Here is a 13,879-nt window from a genome sequence, read left to right as displayed (position 1 = left end):
AGTTCCTAGCTGCCACCTACTGGCACAACAGTGTAACCTGCAATGAAAGCGCTGAAAAATCGAGAAATGCAAACATACATTTTCTCAAAATCAGGTATTTATTGAACAATAATAGCCATTATAAACTTCTTATATAATATATACTATTTAAGTTCCGATGCCTATATATCTGTAATTTGTGTTGAAAAAAAATCCTTAAAATATAAGCATTAGTTTTAGTGCAAACAAGTAATAAGATTAAAATATAATTATTATAATAATCGCAATAAAATAAATTGTATCTAGTTAAAATGAAATACTTTACAATTTACAAATGAAATGTTGTTTGTTTTCTTCTGTTATAACATCTGTGCTCTGAAATTTCTTGGAATTTGTTAATGATGCCATATTTAAATTCACCAGTCATTGCATAATTTTCATGTGTTTTATTTATTTACATATTTAAATTTTTTCATATCATGTTACTTTTTTGTGAATAAATATGAGTGACAAAATTTGTGTGTAGTATAAATTATTAGGCCTACATATATGATAATGTAGGCTTATACAATGGACAACAACCAGAGGTCCGTGCTACAGGTAAGGTGGTGAAATGTAAAAAACGTGCTGCTGAATATTCAGATTTACAGAAATGTTGTAAACTGACATAATAGCTTATGACGAATTATAAAGAAATATAAAATACACAACTTAATGTATTTATCTTACAATATGTTGTTTTATATATTTGTTTTATATGGTTTTAGTCGTTTTATTTGGAAAGAACACTGTAAAGAAAACATTTTGATGGCAGCATGTGAAGTACCAGTTTGGACGTGGTAAGTAAAGTTTTTAAAACTTTGCAAGGAGACATTCAGACGTGATAAAAACGTTATAAAGACGTTTCTGCAACGTTGTGAAAAAATGTATTTATAACGTGAAAAAAACCCGACATCTGTCGTATTAAATACGGCCGATTAAAACGTTATCACGACCTTTTCACAACGTGAAAAAAAAACGTTTTTAAAACGTTATTGTGTTTGCTGGGATACCAGAGAGGACTAGTTAAATTTGTATGGGTCCCAGCGCACATAGGAGTGAAGGGGAATGAAAAAGTGGACAAGGTTGCAAAGAAGGCATTAAAGAAGGAAAATGTAGAAATGCAATCAAAAATGGGTAGAGCGGAAATGAATTGTATAATCTGGGAAAAAATGAACCTAAAGTGGCAAGAAATGTGGGATAGTGAGGGGAAAGGGAGACATCTATACCACATCCAAAAGAGTATTAAAGTAAATAAGGTAGGAAGTAGAGACAGGAAAGAAGAAACTACTAACAAGATAAGGCTGGGACATTGTGCTCTAAATAAAAAATTAAAAATGGTAGGGAAACATCAGACGGGTATGTGTGAGGAGTGTCAGGAAGAGGAATCGGTGGAGCATGTAATTTCACGTAGGAAATGTCAGAGGGAGAGGGTGATAATGGATAATAAACTGAAGGAATTAGGGGTGCAGAATCTCACTTTAAAAACAATACTAATATGAATGTTAGAGCACAGGTGAGAAAGTTGTTAGGTTTTTTAAGGGATACTGGGCTTTAGGATATAATGGTAAGGAAGGTTTTTTTTTTCTCTCCCCCCTCCTTCCCCCTTCTATTCCTGAGTTATTGTAGATTTATATTGTGAACTTACTGACTGATCCGGAACAGAAGGTGGCGGTAATGCACCATTAAGCTGGATGCCAACCGCCGTTAAAGAAGAAGAAGGAGAAGAGGAAGAATCGAATTTCGTTTCGAATACAGGCAGTAAACTCATTCGCAATGCAGTATGGGAATGAAAATGGAAGGTGGGAGACAAGATAACGCAGACTCTTGTTTTGCAAAACTTTGAGCTTTCATAGTTGCGCTGAAGAAAACTACACAATGCAAAGGGTGATTTTGTTTGGCGGTGCTTTCAGAGCGATCGTGGCAGGATCAGACGGACTTAATGCGCACTATTTTTTCTGCACGAGACATGAGAACGTGAGCAGGACTCAGACTAGAAAACACTCTCAAGATCAACCCACCAACAATACAGGACACTTTAGCTGTTACAGCTTACCACACAGGACTCTCATCAATGTGTCTGGACAAGACATTAATTCATTTCTTCAAGGGATAATAACCAATGACATGGCTCTTCTGGCACAGGATGCACTGTGTGCGATGTATGCTCACATACTCAATGTTCAAGGCAGGACACTGTATGACATCATCATTTACAGGTAATATACTACATTGTTTTAACATTTAATTTTTTTTTTTTTTAAATTGTAAACTACAGACGAAATATAATTAATGTGATTTTAGAGGTGCTGGAATTTTGTAAATAAGGCTAGTAAAATGTGGGCGTGACCTCAGCATTATCTCACTGTCCCACCCTGGACTTATTGTGTTACTGATAGCTGCTCTTCTACAGTGTTATTCTACATGTCAGTAAAGTCAATTTGGTTTTAGCAGTTCATAAACATCATATGATGTTGATATGTCCAAAGTGGCATACAAATGAGAATAATACAAACAGATGTGATTAATCCACATGAAGAAAACGGGTAGAAATAGATTAAATAAATATTTGTAATATATTAAATATTTTTTATTAAAAACGAAATATTAATATTATGTTTTTATACATTTAAGTTGGATAACACTATAGCAGAATTGTAAGTGCAGAACAGTAGAGAGAGGCATTTTTAAGTGCATGTAAATAAGCGTAAATATTTTACCATTTACATTTATTAATTTAACAGTCCAAAGCCACAATTAATACATTTAAATAAGAATATATAAAATCTGCCAAAAAGTCCTTTTTTCAGGATACTGTATTTTAAAGATAACTTTGTAAAATCCAAATAAGCTTTACAGATCGGAAAGGGTTTAAACAATATTTTGATGAACCAAAAAATGAACCAAAAAAAATTATTGCGCATGCTCCTGTGGAACAGTCCTTAAAGGGTTAGTTCACCTAAAAATGAAAATACTGTCATTAATAATTACTCACCCTCATGTCGTTCCAAACCCGTACGACTTTCGTTTATCTTCAGAACACAAATGAAGATATTTTTAATGAAATCCGAGAGGTTTCTGTCCCTCCATTGACAGTTATGCAACTACCACTTTTGATGCTTCAAAAAGTTCATAAAAGGAATGTAAAACCAATCCATATGATTTGAATGGTTTAGTCCAAATTTTCTGAAGAGACTTTAAAGAGACTTTTTTTATATGATGAACAGATTGAATTTAGGCCTCTATTCTCACATAAACATCAACAACAAACATAAGCAGTAGTTCAACCGAGCCTGCTTGATGTGCTAGAACAAACCTCTTGCGGAAGCTCAAACATGCTGCGTAACACACGAGAATGAACCTCAGTGGTTCTCGACAGCCAGTGGCACAGTTCCTCAACAAACCGTCCATACCGGCGTGATAAATACGATCCTCAACTGGATGGAACTGGAATAAATACTTTGGCTGTTGCGATCCCAATCGGACTTATGATAGCTGCCTGAATCATAATAAAGCACTGTTCGCTGTTGGCCAGAGGAGAACTGGCCCCCCGACTGAGCCTGGTTTCTCCCAAGGTTTTTTTCTCCATTTTAACACCTGTTTGCCACCTGATGTCACCTGTTGGAGTTTGGATTCCTTGCCGCTATCGCCTTTGGCTTGCTTAGTTGGGGACACTTGACATTTGATATTCAACATTGTTTTGATCTGCCTGCATTGACACCATTGTATGCGAACTGGACTGAGCTGGATGATGACATCACTGTTCACTCCAGTGCTGATATAGATCAATTAACTAAATTAATAACTATTGATTCTCACAACCGAATGAATCAATACTGAATTTACTTAAGATGGACAATAACACCATTTTCTTTAAGAGCTGCTGTGCAGCCAAAATTATATACCAGTTATCACTGTAAAGCTGCTTTGACACAATCTGCATTGTAAAAAGCGCTTTATAAATAAAGGTGACTTGACTTGACTTATACGTGTCAAGCAAACATGCTTGAGCTTCCGTTTACCCAACTGATGTATGAGTGGATGAATGTTTATATGTGAATAAAAGCCTAAATTAAATCTGTTCATCATATAAAGCAATAGTGTCTCTTCAGAAGATTTGGACTAAACCGCATAATTTATATGCATTAGTTTTACGTTCTCCTTATGCGTAGCTGTCTATGGAGGGACAGTAAGCTCTCAGATTTCATAAAAAGATCTTCATTTGTGTCCTGAAGATGAATGAAAGTCTTACGGGTTTGGAATGACATGAGGGTGAGTAATAAATGACAGAATTATCATTTTTGCGTGAAGCATCCCTTTAAGACACTAACAGTTTACAGGAGGTAGACAGTTAAGGTTACAATTACAATAACTTAAGACACTCGAGACCTTTCTACTGACTCTGGAAAACACTAGGAGAAAGATGCCCAGGGTCCCTGATCACCTGCATGAACATGCCTTAGTTTAGCTACAGGGAGGTATAAGGGCTTCAGATGTGACCTGGCCTAAGACAGTGCTAAAGAGAGACAGGAAGGACAGCTGATCATCCTTTGTCGGGTGGTGCTAGTGGGAGGATGTTTCTTTCTTTTTATTTTTTACGAAGTATATTTAATATCCACTGTCTATAACTCAACGTGTAGTATTATTTTTTTTCTGTTTTTAATTGATTTAGTATTGTGCTTTTCTAATATCAAGTTTCATAAATTTTTAATAAAAGAAATAAAAAAAAATCGAGATAGTATAACCTTTTTCAATGCAATTTTGGGTTATCGCATATTAAAAAGTGCACAGATATCTTACAATATGCATAAAAAAACTAAATTAAGGCGGATAATTTTTTGCAAATGCGCATAAACTATGATGGAAACACAGTTACTGAATAAAACTGACTTTGCCTCAACAAAGGATGTGATAGGATAGCATTGCAAATGTTGGTTTGGCCGTAATGAAATGCCTGTCATCAAAATGGTTGGGTATAATTGCCTCCCGGAATTGTCTCACATGATTGCATTTCCAAAAACCATGTATCCGCCTCCAAATGCAAGATAACATAATGTTTCGTCTGTGCGCTGTGAGGTGAAATTAATTAATCATGTCTGAAAAAAAAAGCCACAGTGCCCCGATTGCAGCGACTTCCATTTTTTATTACAGATATATCATGCAAATTTCCCAGGAAGTGACAATTTTGTACTCCTAAACACATGGGATGGAAACTGTGTTTTATTTGCAAATGTTTTATGCAATATTCCAATTTAGCGTTAAATTCACAACTTTGGATGGAAACATCGCTAATGTTATATGTAGTCCTCATCTTATGGGAAAGACCTTATAACAGGTTTGTCAGGTTAAAAAAGGTCCTGTTCTACCTTGCATGTAGTAATATAAAAAAAATAAAATATTGATACAATTTATAAAGTAAACATAATAAAGCAATGACTACAATGCAAGCATATTTAAGTTTTTACAATGCAAACATTTTTAAGTTACAGAGTTACAAAGGTAATAACAGTAATGACCAAGCCACCCATCTGCTTGAAAACAACTTTTTTGGAGATTTTTGGAGAATCTGTGCTAAACATACAGTATAAAACAGTTTTGTATGTTCTGAATGTATGCATTAATATATATATATTTTGTTGTTGTTGTTGTTCAGTTTGGAAGGAAACCCAAATGGACTTAATGGTGTACTTCTGGAGTGTGACAGCATTGTACAGGAATCCATTATGCGGCTTCTGAAAGTCTACAAGATACGTCGCAAAGTAAACATCAGCTTGTGTCCTAGTCTTTCACTTTGGGCTCTATTACCTCGAAATAAAGATGCAGTGCTGGGAAAGTCAAAGCCAGATGTTACTGCAGCAGATAAAGTGTTAGTTTTGGAGCAAGACCCAAGAACTGAACTAATGGGCTGGAGAATGATCACCAGTTGTCAGGACAATCTACAAGAGATTGTCTCTGCTTACCGACAGGGCAACATTGAAGAATACCACAGACATCGCTATGAAATTGGTATTAAACACTTTGTATTATTACTTAAATAAACTGAAACCTACAATCTTAACTAGGTGCATTGCTAGCTTATTGATAGTCTACACATTGTTTTGAACTTAAACATGCTGTAATTTTCTTTTATGAAAGTGTATGTGAATAGTAGATCTGACATTACGCTGCAATGATAGCACTGTTCTGTAGAGTAATTTGCTATACTCCATCTAAAACTATTTTACACAACATTTTTCATATTTTATTCAAATTATTCAAGCAGCTTAGTGACCTCAAAAGAATTACTTTTACATCCACTTATGTACGCTACCAGTGAGTTTGGACAGCAACTTATTCATTGTTATTTAATGTAATCGTTGGCTTTCTTTTTTTTTTTTTTTTTTACTAGGGGCCAAGCACCGAAGGTGCGTAGGCACCTATTGTATCTGTTGGCGCTTTTTTAATTTTTTTTTTTTTAACTATTATTCTTCTTCTTCTTCCGCTCTGGAAGTCTATGGCAGCCCATAGAACCGTATAGTAAAAAGTTGTGAAATTTGGCACACAGTTAGAGGACAGTCTGAACTGTGTCCATAGCAAATTTGGAGTCTCTAACTCAATCCCTCTAGCGCCACCAGCTGTCCAAATTTGCGCTCATGTTTGTTAATAACTTTTGAACAGAAAGGGTTAAAAACAAAAAAGTCCTTCATGAAAATTTTTCCGCCATTTTGAATTTTCTGAAAAACCTACTTTTTCGAACTCCTCCTAGGCCGTTACTCCGATTTTCACGAAAATTGAACCAGATCATCTTCAGACCATGCCGACAAAAAGGAATTCAAGTTGATTTCTCAAACCGTTTTCGAAAAACACGCGAACGAATTGTACGTAGTGCTTGTGAAAATAGACATAAGGCTGTATCTCCACAACGCTTTATCGTATTCAGACCAAACTTGGTACATGTTATTACAAACATGACTTGAGGCAACATGCAGCGTTTCGGCGCAGCGCCACCTACTGGTGCGGAGATATGAAAAATGGCTATTTTTGCTTATAACTTCTGATGGGTTTGTCCAAAAATCATAACTTTGGTCTCGTTGGATTCGGGGCATCATGCCGAGTCGAATGATATCCAGTTTTCCCATATCGGCCATTTTGGCCGTCTGCCATTTTGAATTTTGTGCTTAAATGCTGTATTTTACGAATGCATTAGCGCATCGTTACGAAACTCAGAATGGGTCATCAGCACAATGCCCCAAAGGAGCCTGAGAATTTTCAGACCAGCGCCACCTAGTGGAGAATTTGTTTTTCCATAAGCTTATAACTTTTTATCTGGTTGACTTATTTTCACGGGAGTCATATCCTTCGACTAGGTTTCGACTTACGGTTTGTGTGGAGTGGTGATTTAGCGCTTAAAAAACGATTGCGAATATCTTCGAAACCGTTAGTCCGATCGAGACGAAACCAGCGTAGGAAACACAGAACCTAAGCTGGTTAACTACATATTTCAGCCCAAATGTCAAAATTTTGAAAGGAAGTGGTAAAAAAATCAGAACAAAGTCGTCCATGGGTCATTTTTTATGATCTCATACATATAAATGTCTATAACTCCAAAACGAAATGAGATATTTTCACCAAATTTGACACACACATGCATGGGGTCACTCTGAGGACACATAAAAAAATTGGTGGGATTGTGCCTCTTGGTGGCGCTATAATTGAACAAAACATGAAATTTCCATTAACTACAATACAGTATTATGATATAAAATGCTATATTATATGAATGCATTGATGTACCATTACGAAACTCAGGATGTGCCATCGGCACCATGCTCTAAAGGTACACAATAGGTTTTGAGATAGCGCCTCCCTGTGATCAAATGTTATAATGAAATTTTAAAAAATTCTAATAGATTTATGTGTCCTATTGTAATGAGACTGACCTTAATTGATTCTGTGGGTCATGCTGAGAACATTGATGCCAATTTTGCCATAGTGAGCCAAACTTCCTGTCAGTCATTTAGATTTTCCTTAAAAACCTACTTTTTCGAACTCCTCATAGACCGTTGCTTCGATTTTTCACTGAATTCGAATCGTATCATCTTCAGACCATGCTGACAAAAAGTTATGGATTTCAAGTTGATTCGTCAAACCGTTTTTGTATACCGTAGAAACGATGTACAGGCTTGATGCCAGAAAGAATCTTTAGGCTGTATCTCTGCAATGCTTTCACATATTGACACCAAACTTTGCGAGTGTCATTGTCACCTCACTCTGACGATACCACATTAATTTGGTCAGAGCGCCACTTATTGTTCGAAAGCGATAAACCAGTAAATCTTTATTATTTTCTTTGATTTTTTTCAGCTCTTTTCCTAAAATAATCTTACTAAGACTTTAATTGCTCCCCATTGCAGATGGTCTGATGCTCACGGCCATGTTGGATGGCTTGTTGTGCTTGGCCCTGATAATTGCTGCTTGCAGCTATATTTATTATTATTATCATCATAATCATCTTTGTACTTTTTACTTAGAATAATAGTTAAGTCACCAACACATAATGACATTATGTAGTGACAAAAATGTTAAACAGATCTAATATTTCAGCTTTCTCCAAAGCAGCCAGCTTTTGTCTAGATTACAGCTCAACTAGCTTCATGAAGCAGAGTGATCTGGGATGCTTTTTAAACAGTATTGAAAAAAATAATAATAAAGTTTTGTAAAGAGATTCATATGTAGGTACAGTTTATATTTGTTTATAAAATTAATGTCAAGCCTTTAAGAAGCTTTTAGTTCAAAAGGTTTTTAAAATCTTTACAAGCATAAATTCAGTCCGTGTTCAAACTTCAGACTGGTACTGGTGTAGATATGAATATGCATTTTAGATACTGAGCCACATTTAGAGACGTCAGTGTGGGAAAAAATGGCATAACTCATGCTATATAATTTTTCTGTTGAGAAGATGAACATTAAATTTCAATAAGTGATTCTCTGCCTCATTAAAGTGTATATGGTTATTGTTTGGTAATAAATGTAATAGCATTTTGTCTTTATAAAATGTTTAACATTTCAATGTACTTAAATGATATTCAAGAGTCAGCACACCCTTTGTAATAAATCCTGTAATTTATTTAATTTCTATAGGACTACCTGAAGGAGTCAAAGACCTTCCGCCAGGTGAGGCCCTTCCACTGGAGTCTAATCTTGTTTACTTGCAGGGAATTAGCTTCAGCAAGGGATGCTACATCGGACAGGAACTAACTGCAAGAACTCACCACACTGGTGTAATAAGGAAGCGCCTAATGCCTGTTACCATGTCTGCTCCAGCTGAGAACCTGGACCAAGGGGCTGCTCTTGAGACTGAGGGGGGCAGACCAGCAGGGAAATACAGGGCAGGAATCGACAAGCTGGGACTGAGCCTTGTACGCTTGGCTCATGCTAAAGAGTCACTCAAACTTAAATCCTCTGATGATACGACAGTTACTTTACTGGCTACTGTGCCTGACTGGTGGCCAAAAAACACTGAAGATAAATGAATCGGCAACACTAGAAAGGTTAAAGGTCTACCAGACTGCTTAATTTTAATGCAGATAATATTTAAGTTAATTTAAAATGTTAAAAATAATATTTTACATAAAAATCTGCTGACAATGTCTTGATTAACACCTTGAAATAAAATGTATTTCAGAAATGTTTTATTGTTGTTAATTTTCTACAGTAAATCACATCTTCGTGGATGTAAACCAACCTATTCTTATTTGAAAAGCCAGACTGTATGCTGCCTTAAAGAGTACCTGCTTACTTTTTAGTTAGTCTGAAATAAAATATGAAAATAGCCAGAACAGAGCAATCAGTATTGTTTCTGTTGTTGCAGTGGATAAGCATATTTGAATACGTCTTTATCACAACTCATTTATAGGGGAGAGTGGGGTAAGATGTGTAGCCCCTTTAATCTAGTAAACTATTTTTTATTTACAAAGGGCCAATTATATACAGTTGCCTGATAGATACACATGGAAATGGTGTTTTTGTACAAGCAAATTCATGTTGGTCTAAATAATAATAATAATAATATTAATATTAGACATGTTGATGAATGGCCAGTGTAAAAACCATGTAAATTAAATTATGGGGCTACAAATTATACTGTAGTCATGGATAAAGCAGAGGTGGCCAGTCCTGTTCTGGGATAGCTACCTTCCTGCAAGAGTTCATTTCCAACACACATGCCTGTAATTATCAAGCATTCCTGAAGATCTTATTTATTTTGGTTCAGGTATGCTTGATTAGGATTGGAGCTGAACTTTAGGGAGGTAGATTTCCAGCAACAGTATTATACACAATCTTGGTCATAAAATAGGTTGCATCTGAAATCACATACTTTCAGAGTAGGTTGTTTCTTTTGAATAAGTAATTATTTCATGATTGTTTATGTTCTATAGTATAAACGTGCATGGTATAAATGCAATCCAGATGTAGTAAATTCATCATGTTGTAATTGTCATGAATTGAATGCGTGTGTGTCCCAAGCCATGTATAATGGGGAGGGTTGGGGAAAGACCTGGCAACCTACCCCAGACAAATCATTGCCAAGAAAATTCATGGACAGTCTCATAGAATCACCAAGAGTTGGATACGACTGAAATAGTTAATGAATGAATAAAGTCTATACTAATGATCTGGTTGGGAAACACCTGGTGCTGGAAATACTTTTACCTTTATAAGAAGGGTGAGACATTAGCTTTACATTAGTTGAGAGCTCTGTCATACTCAGCACTTTAATATTACTGAAATACACTACTGAAAGTATAAGAATTCCATCTGCTGAAAAGTTGCCTTTTATCATCTTGGATGTTGACACGCCCTTTATTAAGTTCATGTACTCATAACTCAATATTTCTCATGATAGACTGCTTTTATTATGACAGCATAAACAACAATGAAATATCACAAATATGTTGTTAAAAGAATTTATTAAAAGATTTGCCATAGTAGATCTTCCCTATACAGTATAGTTTTTATACAATTGTGCGAACAGCCTCTCTGATCTCCTGAAGTAGTTCCTCAGGTTTGAAGCTCAGAGCTGAAGGGTCCAGTCTCTTAAAGTCTTCATTGCTAAGCATGTTTTCAAATATATGCAATACTCTCAGGAGGTCAAAGGCTGCATGATGAGGGCCTAATGCACACAGACTTTCTGCAAGGAGGTCTTGGCAATTATCTGCATTTCTGGGACATGAATTCAAAAAGGATATTCGAATGTATGCAATGGTCTTAAGGAAAGAGGCAAACTCCCCATAATCGATTCCTGTACATGATTTCATGATCACCTGAAATAGAATATAAATTAATGTATTATCACAGGAATTCAAAAATTGTTTACAGTGGCCAAAAATGCTTGGCTTAAGACTTGACACTTGCACCACACTTCACGGTGTTATCACACTTACTCTTGTTTAATTCACTTGGGAATGTTTTGGTTGTCAGACCTTGTGGAGCATGTGGCAAAAGGCAAACTGGCAAAAGTTATGTCCAAAATGGTTAGTTCTGAGAAAAAAGGACTAGCATCATTTGATTGCAACTGCTATTTGGCCAGCACAACCAGTGGAAGATGATGCCACTGTAACATGAGTGTTTTTATTTGGGCTTAAGTTTATGTTTTGTGTGCAACTCTTTCCTGTATGTTTCTCTCTCGTGTTTTTCCTATCAAGCTGTAATTGCTCATAGAAGCTACTAATGAGAGACGACCTGGGGCCCGTTCTTCATTCGTGGATTACTCAGTTATCTGGATTTTACTGTTTGACATGATCCAGGATTGTTTGGTTCTTCAAAGCTCATCCTGTAACTAATTACGACATTGAAATAAAAATGTAAAGCCTGTACAAATAATAGAAATCGTGAAATAATGGAAATAATTGGAAATCACATTTCATATCTATTATAACTTTAATGTCGTTTTGGTCACTTAATTGGCTGTTTCCTTATAAAGGTCCAGAAATTCATCAAGTTTTTCATCAGGTGTGTGACTTTTTTAATATGATGTCGTTACGCTGCTGTCTTGCCGCCAACCAATCGCTGCATTGCTGATCATGGTTTTGAGTATCGATATATCTGCCCTTTCCAATGAACATAAGAATGTGCAGTAATCTCCGACAACTAAATCCAGATATTTTAATCAAATCTGCAAATTCGTTTGAAGAACCAAATTAGCCAGAGATCCGTTATCACGATTAGAAGATCTGGCCTCTGTCACATTATCTCAGATGTATTAAGTGAGGTACGAAGAATGGGCCCCTGATTGGTAAGAGGAGTGGTTGCTGTTGCATTTAAGTCTCCTGAAATATGGATGCATGGTTCCCCGCTCTCCCCGCTTCCTTGAATTTCAGAGTTGACTTTTGTTTACCCAGTGTGGTGGTGTACATAATTTTTGTTAAAGGAAATGGTACACTAGATATATGTTGTAAGCACTATTTGATAAAGTTGTGAATTCTGGTGTTTATTGTTGCTCTATGTTTTCTTCCTAATCATTGTTATAATTGGAGCATGGTGGGGAGGTGGGTGTCTTTTTCTTTATATTCTGTCTTCTCTTGTTTTTGATTGTTAGGGAGGGAAGCTTTTGCAATTTTGTTTATTATCTGAATAAACAGGGTAGTATTTAAAATCAGTTAGATTTGTTTTATTTATTTTGGCCTTGCCTCCTCCTGAAGTTTATGTTGCTCTGTTTAGTTTTTTTCTTAATAAATTTATTTCTTGCACTATAAAAGTGTTTGGGTGTTTTGAAGTCTTTAAAGTAAGAGCGGGGTCTCCAGGGATATTTTTGATACGGTCCCTGTTATTTGTTATGGGCATTTTTTATTTATTTTTTTTAATTTATTTCGATTAAAACAATTTGTAACACTGCTGTAACTGTTGTATTGCCAATATATGATTTTCTAATTTGCATTAGATTTTGCATAGCTGATGCAAGTTAATAACAAATAATCATTGCTTATTTGCTGATTCAGAATAAGGTTTACCTTATTAGTCTCAGAGAAGTTTATTTCATAGGATAACAAAACTCTGCATGTTACGCCCCAGGACATGCATTTGTGTTTTATAATTATAGTGTGTGTCATTCTTTGTACTGTGTGTGCTGTCAATGGACCCAATGCCCTGCTAGGAGTTGTAGATTTTGTTGTACATTTTGTCCTATTTCCTGTGCTTCTTCCTGTCCTAATCTAGGTGATAGGATCTACCAGTTGCTCCTCACCAATGTCATAAGCATATTTAAGTATTTAAGCAGGACCAGAGAGAGATTACTTCTCCCAAGAGCATGAGAGTGTTGACTTAAATTTGATGTTGTGGCTGCAGTGTGCAGTTTTGTTATATATGTTGTGTCATTTGCCCTCTATTGAGTGGAGGAGCAGTAGGAAGATGAGTGCCATTTTCTTCTGTTCTCATTTTCTCCTGTGTTAGGAAGTAAGGTATCAGTTATGTTTTTTATTTTTCTTTCTTTCTGTGGGTTAATTAGACTTACTACCTCATCAGGTAGTGATTTTTGTTTGTTGTTTTGGCTTTATCTGCTCTTGAAGAAAAAAACATATCTTTATGTTGGAATTGTTTATTTAGAGTTCTTTTTGCACAGTATATACTGAGAATGGTTCAAACCTTCTCTTTGCTGCTAACCTTTTTCTTTAAAATGCTACTTCCCTTTTGCCCCTAGAAATCTAATTGGGAATGTAACGTTGCTTCAAGGGTCCTTTAGCATCCAACTCAGACACTTTCATTTATAAATCTGACTTCCTTATCTGTTCATTTAGTAGTTGTTATTCTTGTCTATCTTTTTGTTAATCCCTTTTATTACACATGTATCTAACTTGTGTTGGCAATACAGTAAGAGGCTCTACAA

At 35.7% G+C, this 13,879-nt stretch overlaps 2 protein-coding genes across 2 annotated transcripts in view; one reads left to right on the top strand and one right to left on the bottom strand.

Moving 5' to 3' along the window:
• The first annotated feature begins 1,737 nt into the window (after positions 1-1,737).
• iba57 (iron-sulfur cluster assembly factor IBA57) lies at positions 1,738-9,685 on the top strand. The gene is made up of 3 exons (XM_051878659.1): positions 1,738-2,237; positions 5,672-6,024; positions 9,139-9,685. The coding sequence occupies exons 1-3, from the start codon at positions 1,897-1,899 to the stop codon at positions 9,528-9,530; spliced, it is 1,086 nt and encodes a 361-aa protein (XP_051734619.1). The 5' UTR covers positions 1,738-1,896; the 3' UTR covers positions 9,531-9,685.
• A 1,265-nt stretch (positions 9,686-10,950) lies between these two features.
• The window catches only part of jmjd4 (jumonji domain containing 4), a 31,793-nt gene continuing 28,864 nt past the window's right edge, over positions 10,951-13,879 (bottom strand). Inside the window, exon 6 of the mRNA XM_051878524.1 lies at positions 10,951-11,321. Within this exon, the coding sequence (XP_051734484.1) occupies positions 11,013-11,321 (309 nt within the window). The 3' untranslated portion in view covers positions 10,951-11,012. The remainder of the gene's footprint in view (positions 11,322-13,879) is intronic.

This window comes from Ctenopharyngodon idella, chromosome 2 (genome assembly GCF_019924925.1).
Source record: "Ctenopharyngodon idella isolate HZGC_01 chromosome 2, HZGC01, whole genome shotgun sequence".
NCBI lineage: Eukaryota > Metazoa > Chordata > Actinopteri > Cypriniformes > Xenocyprididae > Ctenopharyngodon > Ctenopharyngodon idella.
Note: the sequence above shows the minus strand (reverse complement) of the source record. Positions and strands in the feature narration are given on the sequence as shown.

Bases quoted from the DNA above. Each gene is read 5' to 3' on its own strand.
- iba57 (XM_051878659.1), top strand. From the start codon at position 1,897: ATGCAAAGGGTGATTTTGTTTGGCGGTGCTTTCAGAGCGATCGTGGCA. The intron at 2,238-5,671 runs GTAATATACTAC...GTTGTTGTTCAG, and splicing joins TATGACATCATCATTTACAG to TTTGGAAGGAAACCCAAATG. The intron at 6,025-9,138 runs GTATTAAACACT...TAATTTCTATAG, and splicing joins CAGACATCGCTATGAAATTG to GACTACCTGAAGGAGTCAAA.